This window comes from Oncorhynchus clarkii, chromosome 19 (assembly GCF_045791955.1).
Source record: "Oncorhynchus clarkii lewisi isolate Uvic-CL-2024 chromosome 19, UVic_Ocla_1.0, whole genome shotgun sequence".
Lineage (NCBI taxonomy): Eukaryota > Metazoa > Chordata > Actinopteri > Salmoniformes > Salmonidae > Oncorhynchus > Oncorhynchus clarkii.
Genome location: NC_092165.1, coordinates 33,078,095 through 33,096,056, shown reverse-complemented (window position 1 = coordinate 33,096,056; position 17,962 = coordinate 33,078,095). Strand labels below are relative to the sequence as shown.

The following is a 17,962-nucleotide window of genomic DNA, read 5'->3' as shown; positions in this document are numbered from 1 at the left end:
TCATAGGAAAAAGTATATCTTCTCCTTCCACTAGATGTCAGGATAGTACAGAAGCATAGTATCTACTACTGAATATTTTCCACCAAGGGTAGGCGACAACCGCCACGTGACTTTTCAAGAAAACCTGACAACCACAGTTACAAGACCAGACACCCTCGGTGAACTGTAGTGTTTAGATAGTTGCAGGTAGAAACATGTCATGTAGACACAATTCCACATTCTGTATGACCGGTCTGATCGAGTACATTCAGGTCATGTATTATGTAACCTTGATTTAACTAGGCAAGTCGGTTAAGAACAATTTTTTATTTACAATGATGGCCTTCACCGGCCGAACCCGGACGACGCAATCACGGACGGTTGTGATACACCCATGATTCGAACCAGGGTGTCTGTGGTGACGCCTCAAGCACTGAGTTGCAGTGTCTTAGACCACTGCGCCACTCGGGAGCCATTTCTGTTAAGTTGCACCCATCTGGATATTAAAACCCCTGGCATTAGCCGCTGTCTGGTAATGTTATTCAGTGTATACATATAATGAGCTCTGAAAGTATTGGGACAGTGACACAATTTTAGTTGTTTTGGCTCTGTACTCCAGCACTTTGAATTTGAAATTATACAATGACTGTGGTTAAAGTGCAGACTGTGCTATGCTACCATGATTACAGCTAGTCCTGAATGAGTGAGAAAATCAGACACATGTCATACCCCCAAGACATGCTAACCTCTCACCATTACAATAACGGGAGGTTAGCATTTTTTGGGGGGTATGATATTTATGCCCCTAACTTTCTCACTCATTCACAATTCATTCAGGATTATCTGTAATCATGGTAGCATCCACATATTAATGTAGAGGTGTTTAGAAACATATTCTTATTTGCAATAAGCGACTCCAAAATGACACAATACATGATTTAGCATTCATTTCTATTGGGCACAAAATAATCTGAAACAAAAACAAAACAAACAGCAAAAGCATCCAACAAGTTTGTAGTGACACAAATTTGATGTAATCATTGCCTCCTTTTGACAACTTTGATACAACTTTGATTTTTATATGTGAGTTTGTCCCAATACTTTTGGTCCCCTAAAATGGGGGGACCATGGAAAGTGCTGTAATTTCTAAACGGTTCCCCCGATATGGATGAAAATACCCTCAAATTAAAGCTGACAGTCTGCACTTTAACCTTAGCCATTGTATCATTTCAAATCCAAAGCACTCACTGTCCCAATACTTTTGGAGCTCACTGTATAAATCATGTTAGTATGTGAAGATGTTGTATGATACCACACTTCTTTCTGATATTTGCATCTAAGCAACATAAATGTAGATGCCTACATACTGTATGTAGTACATGTATTCTTATCAGACCTGGGTTCAATACTATTTACTATTTTACTTTCAAAGTAAGGATTTTGATATTTTTTCTTTGAAAATACAAGTTGTTAACTATTGGAATGTATTTGGAAATACACTTGGAAAGTATAGGCAAGTATTTGAGAATGCTCAAATACACAGACAAGTGTATTTTCAAATACAAATATTGAAATACTCCCATGCATGTGAACCCAGGGCCCGTATCCACAAAGCATCTCATCGAGCAATTTATCGATCAGTATTCCTACTCTGAGATGCTTTGTGGATACAGGGGTCTATTTGGTATTTAAAAAAAATGAAAATACTTTAAAATACATCCAAAGGAAGTAGTTGATTCAGGCCACATCGTTTGAAAATACTCAAACAGAAAATAAGTATTTAAATAACAAATTATGTATTTGTTTAACCCAGGTCTGATTGTCACTGAATATCGATTAAATTGTGTGTGTGTAATAATTAGACAATATAAAACTCCTGTATTGTCTATACAAGTTTGCAGTGAAGACTTGGAAAACTATATTGCCCTGCTTGGTGTAGAGCAGGGCTGCCAAATCCTGGTCACGAGATTCCGTAAAAACACGCAATTTTTTTAGTAGGAGGTTAGGAGAAAGGGTAATTAGATACTTTTAGGGTTTAGCGAAAATGCTCTCCTAACCTGATACAAAAAGTCACTGCCGGTCGAAGCGGGATTTTTTTTAGGGAATTCCCAGCTCCCGGAGGGCTGAAACATTTCTGGTGTTCATCTCCTTCTAATCGGGGATTTATTTACTCCTGGGACACCAGGTGTGTAAAATTAACTACCAGGTAGAAAAAAACAGAAGTGATTTTACCCTCCAAGACCAGGATTGGGAATGCTAGAGTATTTTTCGCTCTTGAATTCTCAGTCATGCCCCTATGTCTTTTACAGGAAGGGCGGTGCCGTTCAGGTAAGGTAGAGTCAACACTGAACCACTGCGCCACGCAGAGGAGCTACTGTGAGCGACCAGTAATCAGTTGGAAAACAACCGTGGAATACATGTGCCAAAGAAGAACATATTTTATTGAAAGTAACAAGTGAGACATTCGGATGCAAAGTAGATCATTGCGCAAATCTTGAAAGCTGTGGAAAATAAGGAAGTCAAACGTTAGTTCTTGGTTTGGGAACATAGAAGAACAGCAGCATCATGTTTAGTTGGGTGAATAATGAACAAGGAGGCAGAAACAAGGACGGCGAGATGTACCAAACTGTAACGGAGGGTCTTCAACAACTTTACACCAAAAAAATATTACCATTGGAAGAAACGTACCTTTTTCATGATTTCCATTCACCGGCGTTGGAGGCAGCAGATTTTCAGAGCAAGCCAATGGTTCTACTGGTTGGACAGTATTCTACGGGGAAGACGACGTTCATAAGGTAGTCCATCCAGACATCTGCAACAGTTATGCAGCCTCATTTTTGTGACAACTGTATTTTACCTACAGGGCCTGCATGTCAAATTATTGAGTTGTTAAATAATCCCTAGGCAAGTACTTTGACAAGTTGAGCTGTCAAAATGTAAATGAGGAAACAACCACAGATGAAGGTTGCCCTCTGCAACCTAATATGTAGTGTTAGAAAATGATCTAACATTATGTTGAGGTTGTAGATGGTTTGTTTTTTTAATTTTTCTTTTTAACCTATTCCATGTTCACATTCAATACAACATGAATTAGACTTCCCATTGTCCTTAGATCAGGGGAGGGAGGTGCCACACTAACTGCTTCTTAGATATGTTTTTTTTAAATGTCAAGAGGTAGTGACATTAAATGTGTGCTGATGGGTGTACTCAAGGACTGGAGTTGGGAAACATTGCTTAGCGAGAACAAGTTAATCCACCAGCCTGTTCTTGATTGGTTGCTTTCGAGTTTCCGCCATTAATATCAATGACACGTCTGGTGACCATTGAAACTTAAGTCTTTTGTGCACTCCAGGTCTCTGAACAACCAACCACAATCGATGAGAAATAATAGAACCATTATAAAAGTCTAACTTCTCAGTTTCAATGGCAATTTTGAACACATTATTTTTGACTCATCAGGCCTAGAGCAAACACTGTCAGTTTAGTAACTTGGTGAGCAGCAGGTTCTGCATCAAGATGGGACATGCAGCTTCACTATCTTTAGGAAAGGAGCCTCTGGTGGGCTGCCAGCCTGCTGAAAGTAGATGCACAATACTGAGAATTAGGTCAACACACCCCTTTTTGTCGCAGGGGTCACATCTCACATTGCAGATTATGTGCACACAAGAAGAAACATGGTTTCAATTTAGTCAAATCCCTTTTATTACTTGACCTTAAAGTTTTTAAAAAGTTTTTAAAAAATAAACTTGAGTGAAAACAGTTTCTTATCCTAAGTAGACTACACAATTACTTGGTGTTTGTACTGCTCCTACACAATAGCTGATTTCATTCTTGCAGCGCTCAGTTACATCAGACAGAATCCCACCCAATTCTAAGGAATGTAAATGATGAATCAGGGGAGTTGATCATTGCCTGATCCCAGATATGTTTGTGCTGTCTTGTCAACTGCTATGGTCATTGTCAAGCTGAACGTGATGTGTTTGGTGGAACAATGACCACAGGAGTTGGCAAGACTGCACACAACGATATGGGACGAGACTAGGGTAGAAAGCCATTAACAGTCCTCCTAAAGACATGTCTTCTCCTTTGAGTGGATGTGGCCAAGGCAAGCTGGCGTTCCTCTTTTTGAAGACCTTTGACACAATGTCTTCCCCTCACAGGAAGGGCTGAGTACCTTTAGCATGGCCAGAACTTTGCAGGAAAAACAATGTTCGTTTTTTTTTTTTTGTCTTGGGGGGCATATATCAAGCACTCCGCCAGACTCCGCCAGACATTTTCAACTGCCTTGGCAGATAAGCCCATATCAAACAAAGTGTTTTTTTTAACACTCTTGTACATGCTGAATTTGGAATGCACATGAGCGAATGAGAGAACAGATGGGACGCGAGCATCTACGGCGTGTCATAGCTCTTCAAATTAGAAAGTTAGTCTATTTTTCTGGTGTCTATGCAGAGTAATGCTGGTCAAATAAGCAGATAGATTGCGTGGGTCGTTTTGTGGAAAAGGAATTTGAGGAATTATGATCTTCCCTATGCCAGACTAAAGATGTATTGGGCTGTAAGGTTTATCAGCTTAGTGGTTAGAGCGTTGGACTTGTAACCGAAAGGTTGCAAGATCAAATCCCCGAGCTGATAAGGTAGAAATCAGTCGTTCTGCCTGTGAACAAGGCAGTTAACCCACTGTTCCTAGGCCGTCATTGAAAAATAACCTATTTGTTCTTAACTGACTTGCCTAGGTAAATAAAGTCAGTCAAATAGGCTACAAATCAAATGTATTTATATATCCCTTCTTACATCAGCTGATATATCAAAGTGCTGTACAGAAACCCAGCCTAAAACACCAAACAGCAAGCAATGCAGGTGTAGAAGCACGGTGGGTAGGAAAAACTCCCTAGAAAGGCCAAAACCTAGGAAGAAACCTAGAGGAACCAGGCTCTGAGGGGTGGCCAGTCCTCTTCTGGCTGTGCCGGATGGAGATTATAACAGAACATGGCCAAGATGTTCATAGATGACGCACTTTGCGCACACTTTCTTTTTTGTTGGTTTACATCTCACATTATTTTACATTTATTTATTGTAATTTTGGAAATTCAATTGCGCCCTGGTCATGTGACCCACACACCTCAAACAAGGTTCCTAATGTACACTGTGGGCCATGTGACCTACAACCCTCAAACTACTTTCAGAACTTCCAGTCACTAGCCTTATATATTGCACACCCTTTAGTTTGTCTATTTTTATCTCAGGGGATTTTACATAAATGTTTCTGTTTTTCACTGTTTCTAATTTCAATAGCTCCTTGGTCATGTGACCTGCTGGACTCAAACAAGGTTCAGAATGTACACTCAGTGGGCCTACACATTGCACACCTTTTAGTTGGTCCATTTCCATCTCACATGTTTTTAGATTAATTTTGTCAACTTTACAATTGCAATAGCTCCCTGGTCATGTGACCAACTGACTTCAACCTAGGTTCAGATTGTCCACTAACTACCCTTCTATATTGCACACCCTTTAGTTTTTTAATTTATCTCACACAATCTTACATTGATGTTTCAAAATGTTAGATTTCAATAGCTCATTGGTCATGTGACCTACTGTCCTCAACCAAGGTTAAGAATGTCCACTGACTACCCTTGTATATAGCACACTCTTTAGTATGTCCATTTTCATCTCAAGTGAATTTACATTAGTTTTTCAAAATTTAAAATGACAATAGCTCCTTGGTCATGTGACCTACTGACTTCAAACAAGGTTCAGAATGTACACTCAGTGGGTCTACACATTGCACACCCTTTAGTGTGTCCAATTTCATCTTGCATGTTTTTACATGAATTTTAAAATGTTTTTAATTTCAATAGTTTTGTGGTCATATGACCTACAACCCTCAAACTACTTTCAGAATATCCACTGACTAGCCTTCTACACGGCACACCCTTCTGTTCGTCAATTTTCATCCCACACGATTTTACATTAATTGCCTGCTCCGCTCCCCTGAAGGACAGTGTCACTCACACACCTATTCACTTGGCCTTCTCCCTGGGGCTTTCCTGACCCCCAGGCAGTCCCCCATTGACCTGGTGACCTCTGACTCCAGGCCTCTAGCCGTACACTCCCTGCCCGCCTGCCTGCCCTCTCCCTGGGCCTGAGAGTGTATAGCTTACTCCCTGGAACTATAGACCTCCAGGCCTCCACACCTACTCTCCTTACCCGGTCAACCCCCCTCTCCCTTGGCTCAAGGGCCACGTTGGGATTTTGAAATTCAATGGAAGGACGCATTTTTGGGGGGACCAATTGTTTGTTAAAATCAATTTGCAGGGTCTTCCCAAGTGGTGCAGTGGTCACTACAGACCTGGGTTCAATCCCAGGCTGTGTCACAGCTGGCTGTGACTGGGAGACCCATGAGGCGGCGCACAATTTGCCCAGAGTCGTCCAGGTTAGTAGAGGGTTTGGCAGGCCGAGATGTCCTTGTCCCATCGCGCTCTAGCGACTCCTGTGGCAGGCCGGGCGCATGCATGCTGACACGGTCGCCAGGTGTACGGTGTTTCCTCTGACACATTGGTGCGGCTGGCTTCCGGATTAAGCAGACATTGTGTCAAGAAGATACCACGAAAATGGGGTAAAAAATAAGTACATGTAAGGTGAGTTAGAAGGAACACACAACAATAATTCACAAGGGGTACATAGTGAACATAACAAATAACTGTTTTATTATGGATTCTCATGGCAATTAAGTTGGCATATGTTGTGCTGTGTATGTGCATTGACAGTCTCCTCTCGCACGCAGGTTTTGATGCCGTTGACGGCGTCTCTGTGTGATTTCAACTAGGCAGATGGCACTCCCATAGTAGTGTAGTATAGTATGTGGCATTCACATAAATGTGTATATGCAAGTATTCTTTAGTCGTTCTGCCTAAACAGAAAGGCCTAGTAATAGTAGGCGTTGGCCTGGTGTTTGTGCAGATGTTTCAGTCGGATGTTTCACTCGAGAGCTTTGTAATCATGTTGGAGTCAGATGATCATTACTGCTGCTGTTATATTACTTCATCTTCATCCACCATCATGCCAAGTCCTGTGTTGTATTGATGTAATGTTTTGCAGATCTCAAAATATATAAATGTCCACAGCAGTGATTTACTCTGTTCTGTTTCAGGTACCTGCTCGAGCAGGACTTCCCAGGCATGCGGATTGGCCCAGAGCCCACAACGGATGGCTTCATCGCTGTCATGTATGGGGAGAACGAGGGGGTTGTCCCTGGTAACGCTCTGGTGGTTGACCCCAAGAAACCCTTCCGTAAACTCAACGCCTTTGGTAACTCCTTCCTCAATAGGTAAAGTGGACAGTTTTTTCTTGTTTTTTTTATTACGGCTAACACTTTACATTAAAGGGGAACTGCACCCGCTGATTTGGCCTCGTTTTTTGGCTTGCTCAAGAAATGCTTTGCGGCCATGCCCAAAGCCAAACGTGATGGCTTGGGGGTGTGGTTTGATATGGGTGTTTTTTGGGTGTGTCCTTGCCACCACCAAGACACACCCATCGTCAGAACCTTGCTCGCAGCTGTTTCCCCCTGCTCAATCACAACAAACAAACCACCTGCAGGTTGAGTTCAATAACTACAGGCAAATGTATGGTGAGATGCCTGAAGAATCTTTGGATAGGTCAGTAGCCTACAGATTAATATGAGAATGCATTTGCTGATTTTATGTAGATATTCTAAATGTTTTTTTGTTAAATTTTAAATGTAGTAACAGGTCCATGTAGAATAAACAAAACTTTACATAACACCATAGACACAGTGTTCTGCTAATATAACTAACAATGTGTACCTTTCATTGTCATTCCCAGCCAATACAGATACTGTGCCTATCTGCATTATGTCTGGTGGTAATGGTGAACTTGGCAAACTATTTATTGGTCATACCTTCCTGTGCGGTGTCCCATATACAACAGGAGTTCCCTGATCCTGGTGCAGAATACACAGGGTTTCTCCCTCCCCATATTGACTGAAGCCATTCAATTAAATAATAATAAAAAGACAATGCAAGTCAAATTTGTCTAGTAAACTTTTAATGCTGAGTTCCAGGTCTCTTCATTCAGAGACATCAGTATCAAGCCTGTCTGTCAGTCTGGACTTCATCACATCATTTTGCAAGTCTCCATGTTCTGGCTCCATACATGTTTTTGTGAACACATACACACATAGTCATTGTTCTATTACCAATGGCAGTTAGGATAGGTGATATCTGACAAACAAACATACTATGTTGAAGTTTGAACAGGTCAGACTAAACCTACCCAATTCTGGTCTCGCCATCAAACGACTGAGGCTGGCTTCTGCCTATTTCTACAGATGGAGAGTACTGTAGATGCTATTGCCAGAGTTCATGCAGAGTTCATTTGTGACACATGGAATGAAAAGGGTGTTGCTAATATGGGACATTTCTGCTGTACTGTATTATTAGTAAACACCTTCAGTCCCACATTGGGGATGTGTTGAGTGGCAGGTCTCTCTCCATTCAGAGACGTCTGTACCAAGCCTGTCCGTCGATCAGGACTCCATCACATCATCTTGCAAGTCTCCAAGTGCTGGCTCATTTGATCCATCTGTGAACACATGCACACATAGTCACTGTTCTAATACCAATGGCAGTTAGGATAGGTTATATTTTACAAACAAACATACTATGTTGAAGTTTGAACAGGTCAGACTAAACCTACCTAATTCTGGTCTACCCATCAACAACTGTTGGTGAGCAGACGAGGTGGCTGGAGGTAAGGTCTTTGCCAGCTCCACATTGGTTGGCATGGCAGCGTAGATCAGCTCCTGGCCCCTCATCAAATATACTGGTTACACACACACACACACACACACACACACACACGATTACATTGCCAATGGTTGTTATGATTAGCCTGGTGCAACCAACCTGATCGCTGTGTTCACCTTTCTGTTTCACTTCAGATATCATATGATGTGAAATGGAATAGTGAACACAGCGATCAGTTTAGGTTATGCCCTAGACATTATATGGATCTAGGAAGTAGAAAATAAGCAACAAATAATATCAGTTTGAATAAATTATGTTTCACTATTGGGTTATCAAATGTATCAAAGTAATAAAGTGGGTTACCTTCTGTATTTGTACAAATGAGCCTGTGAAAGCTGTTTCCGCTGACAGATGAAGGTTGATGGCCGGATACTTACCAAAATGTGTCTGACTGTTCCATTCATAGGAATGCTCAAAGCGAGAGCATTTCTGCATGATGCTGATGAGGGCCTCCTTGCTGGTCTTCTCTAGGCTGCAAGCTGGACATCCCTCAAGCAACTGCAGCATGCAATCTTATGAGGTGGTGTTGCCTGGGAGGGCCTGTGAAAGGGTGATATAATTGACGGCCGAGTGGTAAATTGCATTTTTTTCTAAAGAAAGAACAACGTTTTTTGCTCGTGCAGTTCATGACCAAAATGACGACTAGTTATAACTGCTTGGCTGGGGAATAAGCCTACTAGTTTATTAAGCCAGGTATTTTTTTTTATACTACAATTCACAACATACCTTACCTGTCATTGTTGATGGAGCCATCTTTGTCATCAGGGCAGTAACTCGGGTCAATATCAGAGGCCTCATGATGGCGTGTCCTTTTCATAAGAGTCGAGGGAGATTTTGGCAACAATGGATGAGGTGTCACAAGGGTAATTCTCCCATGATGCACATTTATTTGGAGGTCTTCCCTGACAAGCTGTGAAAATAGCAAGTGAACAGTGAATTAAATGATTTTTCGAGGTCAATTGCAATCATATTTCTGGACATGTTAATCTACCCACCTTTGCTCCTTGTGGTACGTCCTGGCATCCGTTCATAACCAGGGGATCAGTCTGCACCCAACTGCACTTTGTCTAACAGAAAAACAGGGTCAACGATTGTGATCATCCCTCACTTATGCATATAGTTAGAGAAATAACGTGATCACGTTTGGAAGCTAATTATATGCTTTACCAATGTAGACTGACTGACTCCAAATTGGATTCAGGCCGGTGACGCCGTTACACTATGCAACCAAATGTGACATGTTTTGTTATGGCCCTGGGTTGGTTTGAGTTTGTTGCTGCTAGTTTGTTGTACACTGTTGTAGTCACACAACAGGATGTAGCTTAGTGGTTAGAGCGTTGGGCCAGTAACCGAAAGGTTGCTGGATCGAATCCCCGAGCTGACAAGGTAAAAATCTGTAATTCTGACCCTGAACAAGGCAGTTAACCCACTATTCCCTGGTAGGCAGTCATTGTAAATAAGAATTTGTTCTTGGATCTTCCCATCCCGGATCCGGGAGAATTGTCATCAACTGACACTAATTATCATAACGCAACGGACACAAATATTACTAGAAAATTAAATCACAAGTGAAATATATTGAAACACAGCTTAGCCTTTTGTTAATCACCCTGTCATCTCAGATTTTTTAATTATGCTTTACAGCCAAAGCAAGACAAGCATTTGTGTAAATTTATCGATAATCTAGCATAGCATTATGCCTAGCTAGCAGCAGGCAACCTGGTCACGAAAATCAGAAAAGCAATCAAATTAAATTGTTTACCTTTGATGAGCTTCGGATGTTTTCACTCACGAGACTCCCAGTTAGATAGCAAATGTTCCTTTTTCCCCAAAATATTACTTTTGTAGCCGAAATAACTCTGTTAGTTCTTCACGTTTGGCTGAGAATTCAACCGGAAATTGCGGTCACGACAAAATATTCCAAATTAGCTCCATAATATCGACAGAAACATGGCAAACGTTGTTTATAATCAATCCTCAAGGTGTTTTTCAAATATCTATTTGATAATATATCAACCGGGACAGGTGGCTTCTTAGTAGGAAAGAGAGAAACAATGGCCGCATTTGTCTTTTTCGCACATATCACTCTGAGAGCCTCCAGCTGACCACTGACGCAATGTTGACGTTCAGGCTCATTTTTCGAAATAAAAGCCTGAAACTATGTATTGTGACACTAGACACATTAGGGAAGCCATAGAAAAAGGAATCTGGTTGATATCTCATTCACTGCTCAATAGGGACGCATAGGAACGCAGACCTTTCTAAATAAGAGTCCCTTCCTGATTGGATTTTTCTCAGGCTTTCGCCTGCAATATACGTTCTGTTATACTCGAAGACAATATTTTACAGTTTTGGAAACTTTAGAGTGTTTTCTATCATAAGCTGTCAATTATATGCATATTCTAGCATCTTGTCCTGACAAAATAGCCTGTTTACTTTGGAAACGTTATTTTTCCAAAAATGAAAATAGTGCCCCCTAGATTCAACAGGTTTTAACTGACTTGCCTAGTTAAATAAAATAAACACACAAGTTAGCTGCATCCAATATTTATTTGTGCCCTAGACATGGGTTGCACATTGTAGGCTAACTTGACTGTAAAAGTAAGTTATGGAATGACATTGCTCAAGTAGGCAAATATCTGTTGCCATTACTGTTGGCTAGCTAATATACACTGGTTCCCTCAATCTTAGTTAGCTGGCTAAAGTTATAGCTACTGCATCTTAAGTCAATCTGGCGACATCACAATCATGACAAAAGGTTTTCCTACTAATTATTTGCCTACTTCTGAAAGGTTATCGTGTTTTCAAGCCAAATCCGAGTTGTATTGAGGTAGGCTAACATTAGCCAGCTAGCTGGGTAGCTGTGCTAGTGACCATTGGGGACTAACAAACTCCAACCACGTATTCCGTATGGTAGGGTCCTTCAGCAGGGCATGCAAACCATAGTTGTGCATCCTGCTGGAAGCATGCATTGCCGAGCCGGAGGCATGGTTATTCCATATAGGGCTTTTCAGTCTCAATGGCCATGATCCTTTGAGCCCATTGGGGGAGACGAATCAACGGAGCCCCAATTTAATGAAGGGGGAAAAGTGGGCGGAGGGGTGATTTGCACGTGTAGTTTAGCAAAAGACGGCATGACACATTTACTTGTTGTGGCGCATTCAGGTTTTTTTTTTAAATTTTTAAACTCTGTTTATTAAGTTTTGAACATACACACACGCACACACAGACAAGACAAAGCAATATAAATAATATACTCAACTAGAAAAAAAATACAAATAAAAATACAAATAAAAAAATAGCTTTAAAGATACCATACTTTAGACAAGTTAAACACACCATGCAGAAGGCTACAGAGGTTAAAGGGCAATCTATAGTACAGGGCAAACATCTCACCATTGTTCCTGTAAACAGTCAAGGGATAAGGGTGGAGAAATGCAACCACTCACAGAGAGTCATGGCCACAGACCGACCATCCACTGGACAAAAAAAAAGTTTACAATGCTTTAAAATAAATAAATAAAAAATGATTATTCATGTAGGCGTGAACAAAATGTAAAAATAACTGGGAAAAACAAGCTCACACTTCAGTCTCTGCCTGGGCAAGATGAACAAGGCATCTGCGGACCACAATCAATAAGCACATGGATCTTAATGCCCCCCCCCCAGCAAAAACACAGAAACTCCTCCAACCCTTAAGTCACAGACTTATTTTAGTATTAATTGGAATGCCATCAGAGGATGGACTGTTTAAAGTAAGACCGGAATGGAGCCCAAGCCTCATCAAACAGTTTGGGGTTCCCACATGAATTGAATTGAATTTTTTCTAGTTTCAGAGAGCACAACACATCCCTCACCCAATATTTATAAGATGGGGGAGCTGCCATCTTCCAGTTCTGTAGTATTAGCCGTCTAGCTAAAAGAGTTGTATAAGCAACAGTGTCCGACTGGATTCTCGATAGGGGGGTACCCATGGGCAGTACTCCAAAAAGGGCTGTAAGGGGAGACGGCTCTATAACAGTGTCATATATATCAGAGAAACATTTAAATATTAATTCCCAGAAACCTGACAGTTTATGACAGCCCCAAAACATATGCAACAGTGTGGCTGGTTCCACCTTACATCTGACACAGGTAGGATCAAAATCAGAGAATATTCTTCCAAGTTTGGCCCCCGACCAGTGGATACGGTGAACCACCTTGAATTGAATGAGGCTGTGTCTAGTGCTAAAAGAGGACGAGTGCACCCTGTGCAGCACAGATTCCCAGGCGTCTTCCCCAAGTTCCTCCCCCAAATCCTTTTCCCATCGAGTCTTTAAAGGCACCAAAGAAGGGTTCTGTAAGTCATGAATGATTGCATATACATCTGAAATTGCGCCCCTAGGAAGCTTGTTCAGCTCCAAGATGCTCTCTATAGCTGTATTCGCAGGCCTATTGGGAAATCCAGGTGTGTTAGCCCTGACAAAGTTTCTAGTCTGGAGATAGCGGAAAAAGTGGGATTGGGGGAGATTGAACTTTTCCTGCAGCTGAGAAAAAGAGGCAAATGTACCATCAAAGAATAATTGGGCTAGCGAGGAAAGGCCTAGTGAGTGCCAAAGGCCAAAAGCCCCATCATTCAAAGATGGAGGAAATAAAATGTTCTGATTGATTGGGCCTGATAGAGAAAAGCCTTGGAGGCTAAAGGCTAAACGGAACTGATTCCAAATTTTAAGAGACTGCTTTACAATTGGGTTGGCACACCTTTTGCATAGGGACACTGGGAGAGACGAGCACAGCACAGAGGAAAGTGCTGCAGGTTTACACGATTCAGACTCCATCTGGACCCAGAGTGGTCTAGGGCCAGTAGGATCAGTCTGCAGCCAGTACAGAACGGCTCTAAAATTTGCAGCCCAGTAGTATGTCTGAAAATTTGGTAGAGCTAAACCCCCCAATGACCTAGGCTTCTGTAAATGTTTTCTACCAATCCATGGTACCTTGCCATCCCAAATAAAATGCATGAATGTTTGATCCAGTGAAATAAAAAAAGATGTTGGAATAAAAATGGGTAAACATTGAAATAAATATAGAAATTTGGGCAACACATTCATTTTAATGACATTAACCCTTCCGATAAGAGAAAGGGGTAGCGAATTCCAAAAAGTAAAAGATTGTTACAATCTGTCTGCTAGAGCAACAATGTTTTCCTGAAACAAATTTGAATATTTCCTTGTCACTTTTACTCCCAAGTAAGTGAATTGATCCCGGACAATCCTAAACTGAGAACTTGTGAAAGAGCACTTTAAAGCAGCCTTGTTTACCGGAAAAATCTCACTCTTGCCTAGATTCAGCTTGTACCCTGAGATTGATCCAAACTTTTTAAGAACAGATAGGGCACGTGGCAATGAGGTATCGGGATTGGAGATAAACAAAAGGAGGTCGTCAGCATATAGCGAGACTTTCTGCTCCCAGCCCGCCCTGATTATGCCTTGAATGGCATCATTAGAGCGTAGTGCAATGGCGAGAGGCTCGATTGCCAAAGCAAACAACAAGGGGGAGAGTGGGCAACCCTGTCTGGATCCGCGGTGCAAGGGAAAATAGTCAGAGGACAAGTTATTAGTCCGTACCGAAGCCATGGGGGAAAAATAAAGAATCTTTATCCACGCAATGAATTTGGGGCCAAAGCCAAATCTATAAAGGGCAGCTGTTAGGTAATCCCACTCAACGCGGTCAAACGCTTTTTCGGCATCAAGTGAGACCACCACCTCCGGGTCCTCCGACGCTGGGGAGTACAGTATATTCATAAGGCGCCTAATATTGAAAAATAAATGCCTATTTCTCACAAAGCCAGTCTGGTCAGAGTGTATTACTTGGTGCAGCAAGCCTTCCATACGGATGGCTAAAAGCTTAGCTAGGATTTTGTAATCACAGTTTAAAAGCGAGATTGGGTGATAGGATCCACATTCCAGGGGATCTTTGTTTTTCTTTAGTAGTAATGAAATTGAAGCCTGATAAAGACTAGGCGGCAGCTTTGAAGTATTGAGGCACTCTGCAAATAGTCGGGACAAGAATGGGCAAAGCAGACCAGAAAACGTCCTGTAAAATTCGGTTGGAAAACCGTCCGGACCCGGTGATTTACCACTTTTCATTGCGGACACTGCTGTTGCAATCTCCTCAAGCGTAAATTCTTCTTCTAGACAGTCATGGGAGTCTGTATCAATTGAAGGCATATTCAAGCCATTAAAGAAGGAGTCAATCAGCAAAGGGTCTTGAGGGGATTCAGAGGTGTATAGCGCAGAGTAAAATTGTTTTAAATTGATCATTGATCTCTTTATGTATAACTGTGGTGGCACCAGACGGGGTCCTTATTTGTGGGATTAGCCGTGAGGCCTCAGATTTACGGATCTGATGTGCAAGGAGTTTACTGGCCTTGTCGCCTTGTTCATAGACTTTGTATCGAGCTCGCAAGAGTAACTGTTCAGCTTGCCTGGTAGAAAGCTCATCAAATTCAGATTGGAGTAGTTGGCGCTCTTTATGCAGATCAGAGGAAGGATCCGTAGCATACTTCTCATCCAATGTGGCTATGGACTCGCTCAGGTCCCGAAGTCGCTGGGAGCGAACTCTGTTTTGGTTGGCTGTATAAGAAATAATTTGGCCACGTAGGTATGCTTTGAGAGACTCCCATATGGTAGAGCAGGACATACCTGCTCGTACTTGATCGTATTATTTCGGCCCCTCTGGGCATTCCCGTTATTCAACCCTGTCATTAGAGCATAGAATGGAAAAGCAATGAGCGCCCAAAACCCCCAGAATAACTTGTCTCAGAGTAATAATGTACGGTGGTAAATGTTTGGAAAAAGTACAGAAAAAAAAAACAGAAAAAAAACTAAAAAGACAGAATGACAACATTAGAACTGAACAATTCAACCTGCCCCCCCACCCCCTCCCCCCATCCCAGACAATACCTCCCCAAACGAGGTACAAGCCTAAATAGAACATGTTCTCTTCGCACAGTATGTCTGTGAGAGTGCAGTCTTAAACCTAAACCCACAGTCCCGCTCTTTAAAGTCACGTTTTGTTAGTGGATCAAGCAGCAAAAAGAAAGATTTTTATGTATTTTTTTCAACAAAAAAAAAAAAGGCGAATCCCTTGTGCAAACGGAATGACAAAAGCACCACTTGTAGATGTATATAATTGTATTGTATTCACCCGTCTTATAACAAGCATTGAGAGAGAAAATAAATAAAATGTATAAAGGCTCTGAGCCAAAAATCTAATTTGAAGTAAGGAAATCGTAGTTAGACAATCAAAAATAATAGTAATTATAATAGTAGTCTAGTTGAAGCTGAGACAGCTTACAACCAATACCAAAAAACTACGTGTGCACAACGTTGAACGTTTGCTGGGCATAAATGACGCTCAAAACTTTTAAAATTAAAGTGAGGCCCCAGAAACCGTGTAGCCTCGGGAGACATTTACTGTTTACTGGGTCAATGCAAACGGATGCAGTAAACAAATAACCAAAACTATTTTGAGTCACTGAGACAATGTGTAAACAAACTAAATAGGTGAGCGAGATAAGGCACGCACACTAGATAATCAAAACATTAGATCACATCAAATAAGCCTGAATAGTTTCACCAACTATAGAAGACTAGCCTGTTTGTTATATCTAAACATAATTGTACCACAAGTGGGGTACTTACAATCCACACTGTGAGCATATTCAAGACTTCTTGATGTGACGTTGAATGTGAGCCATAGCCTCATTCGGAGATTCAAATGTGTGGTCTTTACCCTCATGAGATATCCATAAACGGGCCGGGAATCGCAGTCCATACTTCACACTTGGATGGTCCCGAAGCACTCGTTTGGCCTGTCCGAAAGCTGCGCGCTGCCTGGAAACAGTGGGGGAGTAGTCCTGGTAAATGGAAAAGCTCTGTCCTTGAAAGCTCCGAGTGGTATTGCGGGCTCGTCGGAGGATCTCCATCTTCTCATAAAAAAAGTGCACTCGAAGAATTATGTCACGGGGCCTCTCCCCATCCCGGGGCTTTGGGCGCAGCGACCGGTGGGCTCGATCAATCAGGGGCTTTTCATCTAAGGCAAGAACATCCTTCAGCAGCCCTGAAACGAAATCCGTGGCGCGATGCATTTCCGCGGACTCTGGGACTGATACAAGTCTCAGATTATTGCGGCGAGAGAATCCCTCTAAACTCACACAGCACTCCCTCACCTTTTTCAAATCCGCAGCTAGGCGTTTAATTCAGTCTCCAGGGATGTAGTTAAATCGGAGACATTAGTAGCGGAGGCCTCCAGTGCTGCAATCGTTGTAGTGTGTGACGCAGTTGTTGTTTTGAGTAATGTAATTGCCGGCACAGTCTCGTTCCGCAGGATGGTTAAATCTGCTTTTAAAGTATCAGAAACCTCCTGTATTCTGGCCTCAATTGTAGCAACCACCTGTGTTTTCATTTCAACTATCTCAGAGCGTAGTAGCCTGATGGCCTCGAATGTTCATTTCAGCGCCGCCAGGCCAAGCCGCGCCCCCGGGTAAAGTGTGCGTCCCCGGGCCCTCAGACTCAGGAGAGGGCGGTGATGAGAGCGGGTCTTGTAGGCCGGGTTTTCTCCAAGTCATGCTCTTGGCCTTATGTTTGGTCGACATGCTGACATTCGGAAGCAAAGTAGTCTTGATTTTTACGGAAAGGGATCACCAAATTAATATTTGAAAATAAATACGGTTCTGCTGCAGAATTCACATAAACTTTAAGAATACCACGGGAGCAAACGGAGAACACGTCAGTCACACATGGCGTCCCCTACCATCCCCCGCATTCAGGTTTAAAACTCAGTTTTAGACGAGGCTGAATTTATGACGACAAATTCCTATTTACACGTTGTAGTCAATACTAGCATATATGTTGCTGACTCATATCGATGCGACAGGCCTTTTTCAAAGAGATTAGTTCAGGGGTGGGCAAACTTCTTGGCTCGAGGGCCACATCGGGATTTTGACATTCAAAGGAGGGATGCATTTTTCCGGGGACCAATTGTTTAAAATCCATTTGTGGGGGCTTCCCGAGTGGCGCAGGCCTTCACTACAGACCCGGGTTTGATCTCAGGCTGTGTCACAGCTGGCCATGACTGGGAGACCCATGACGCATCGCACAATTTGGCCCAGCGTCG

The 17,962-nt window shown here is 42.2% G+C and overlaps 1 protein-coding gene and 1 long non-coding RNA gene across 2 annotated transcripts in view; one reads left to right on the top strand and one right to left on the bottom strand.

Annotated features, from left to right (window-relative positions):
• Nucleotides 1–2,140: 2,140 nt before the first annotated feature.
• LOC139375063 (EH-domain containing 4) overlaps nt 2,141–17,962 on the top strand; it is a 29,975-nt gene continuing 14,153 nt past the window's right edge. Inside the window, exons 1-2 of the mRNA XM_071116464.1 lie at nt 2,141–2,774; nt 7,132–7,308. Of these exons, the coding sequence (XP_070972565.1) occupies nt 2,545–2,774; nt 7,132–7,308 (407 nt within the window). The 5' untranslated portion in view covers nt 2,141–2,544. The remainder of the gene's footprint in view (nt 2,775–7,131; nt 7,309–17,962) is intronic.
• On the bottom strand, nt 9,251–9,961 carry LOC139374554 (uncharacterized). The gene is made up of 3 exons (XR_011627682.1): nt 9,802–9,961; nt 9,538–9,716; nt 9,251–9,346 (listed from the first exon to the last, which is right to left on the bottom strand). It is a non-coding gene; the product is annotated as an uncharacterized lncRNA (long non-coding RNA).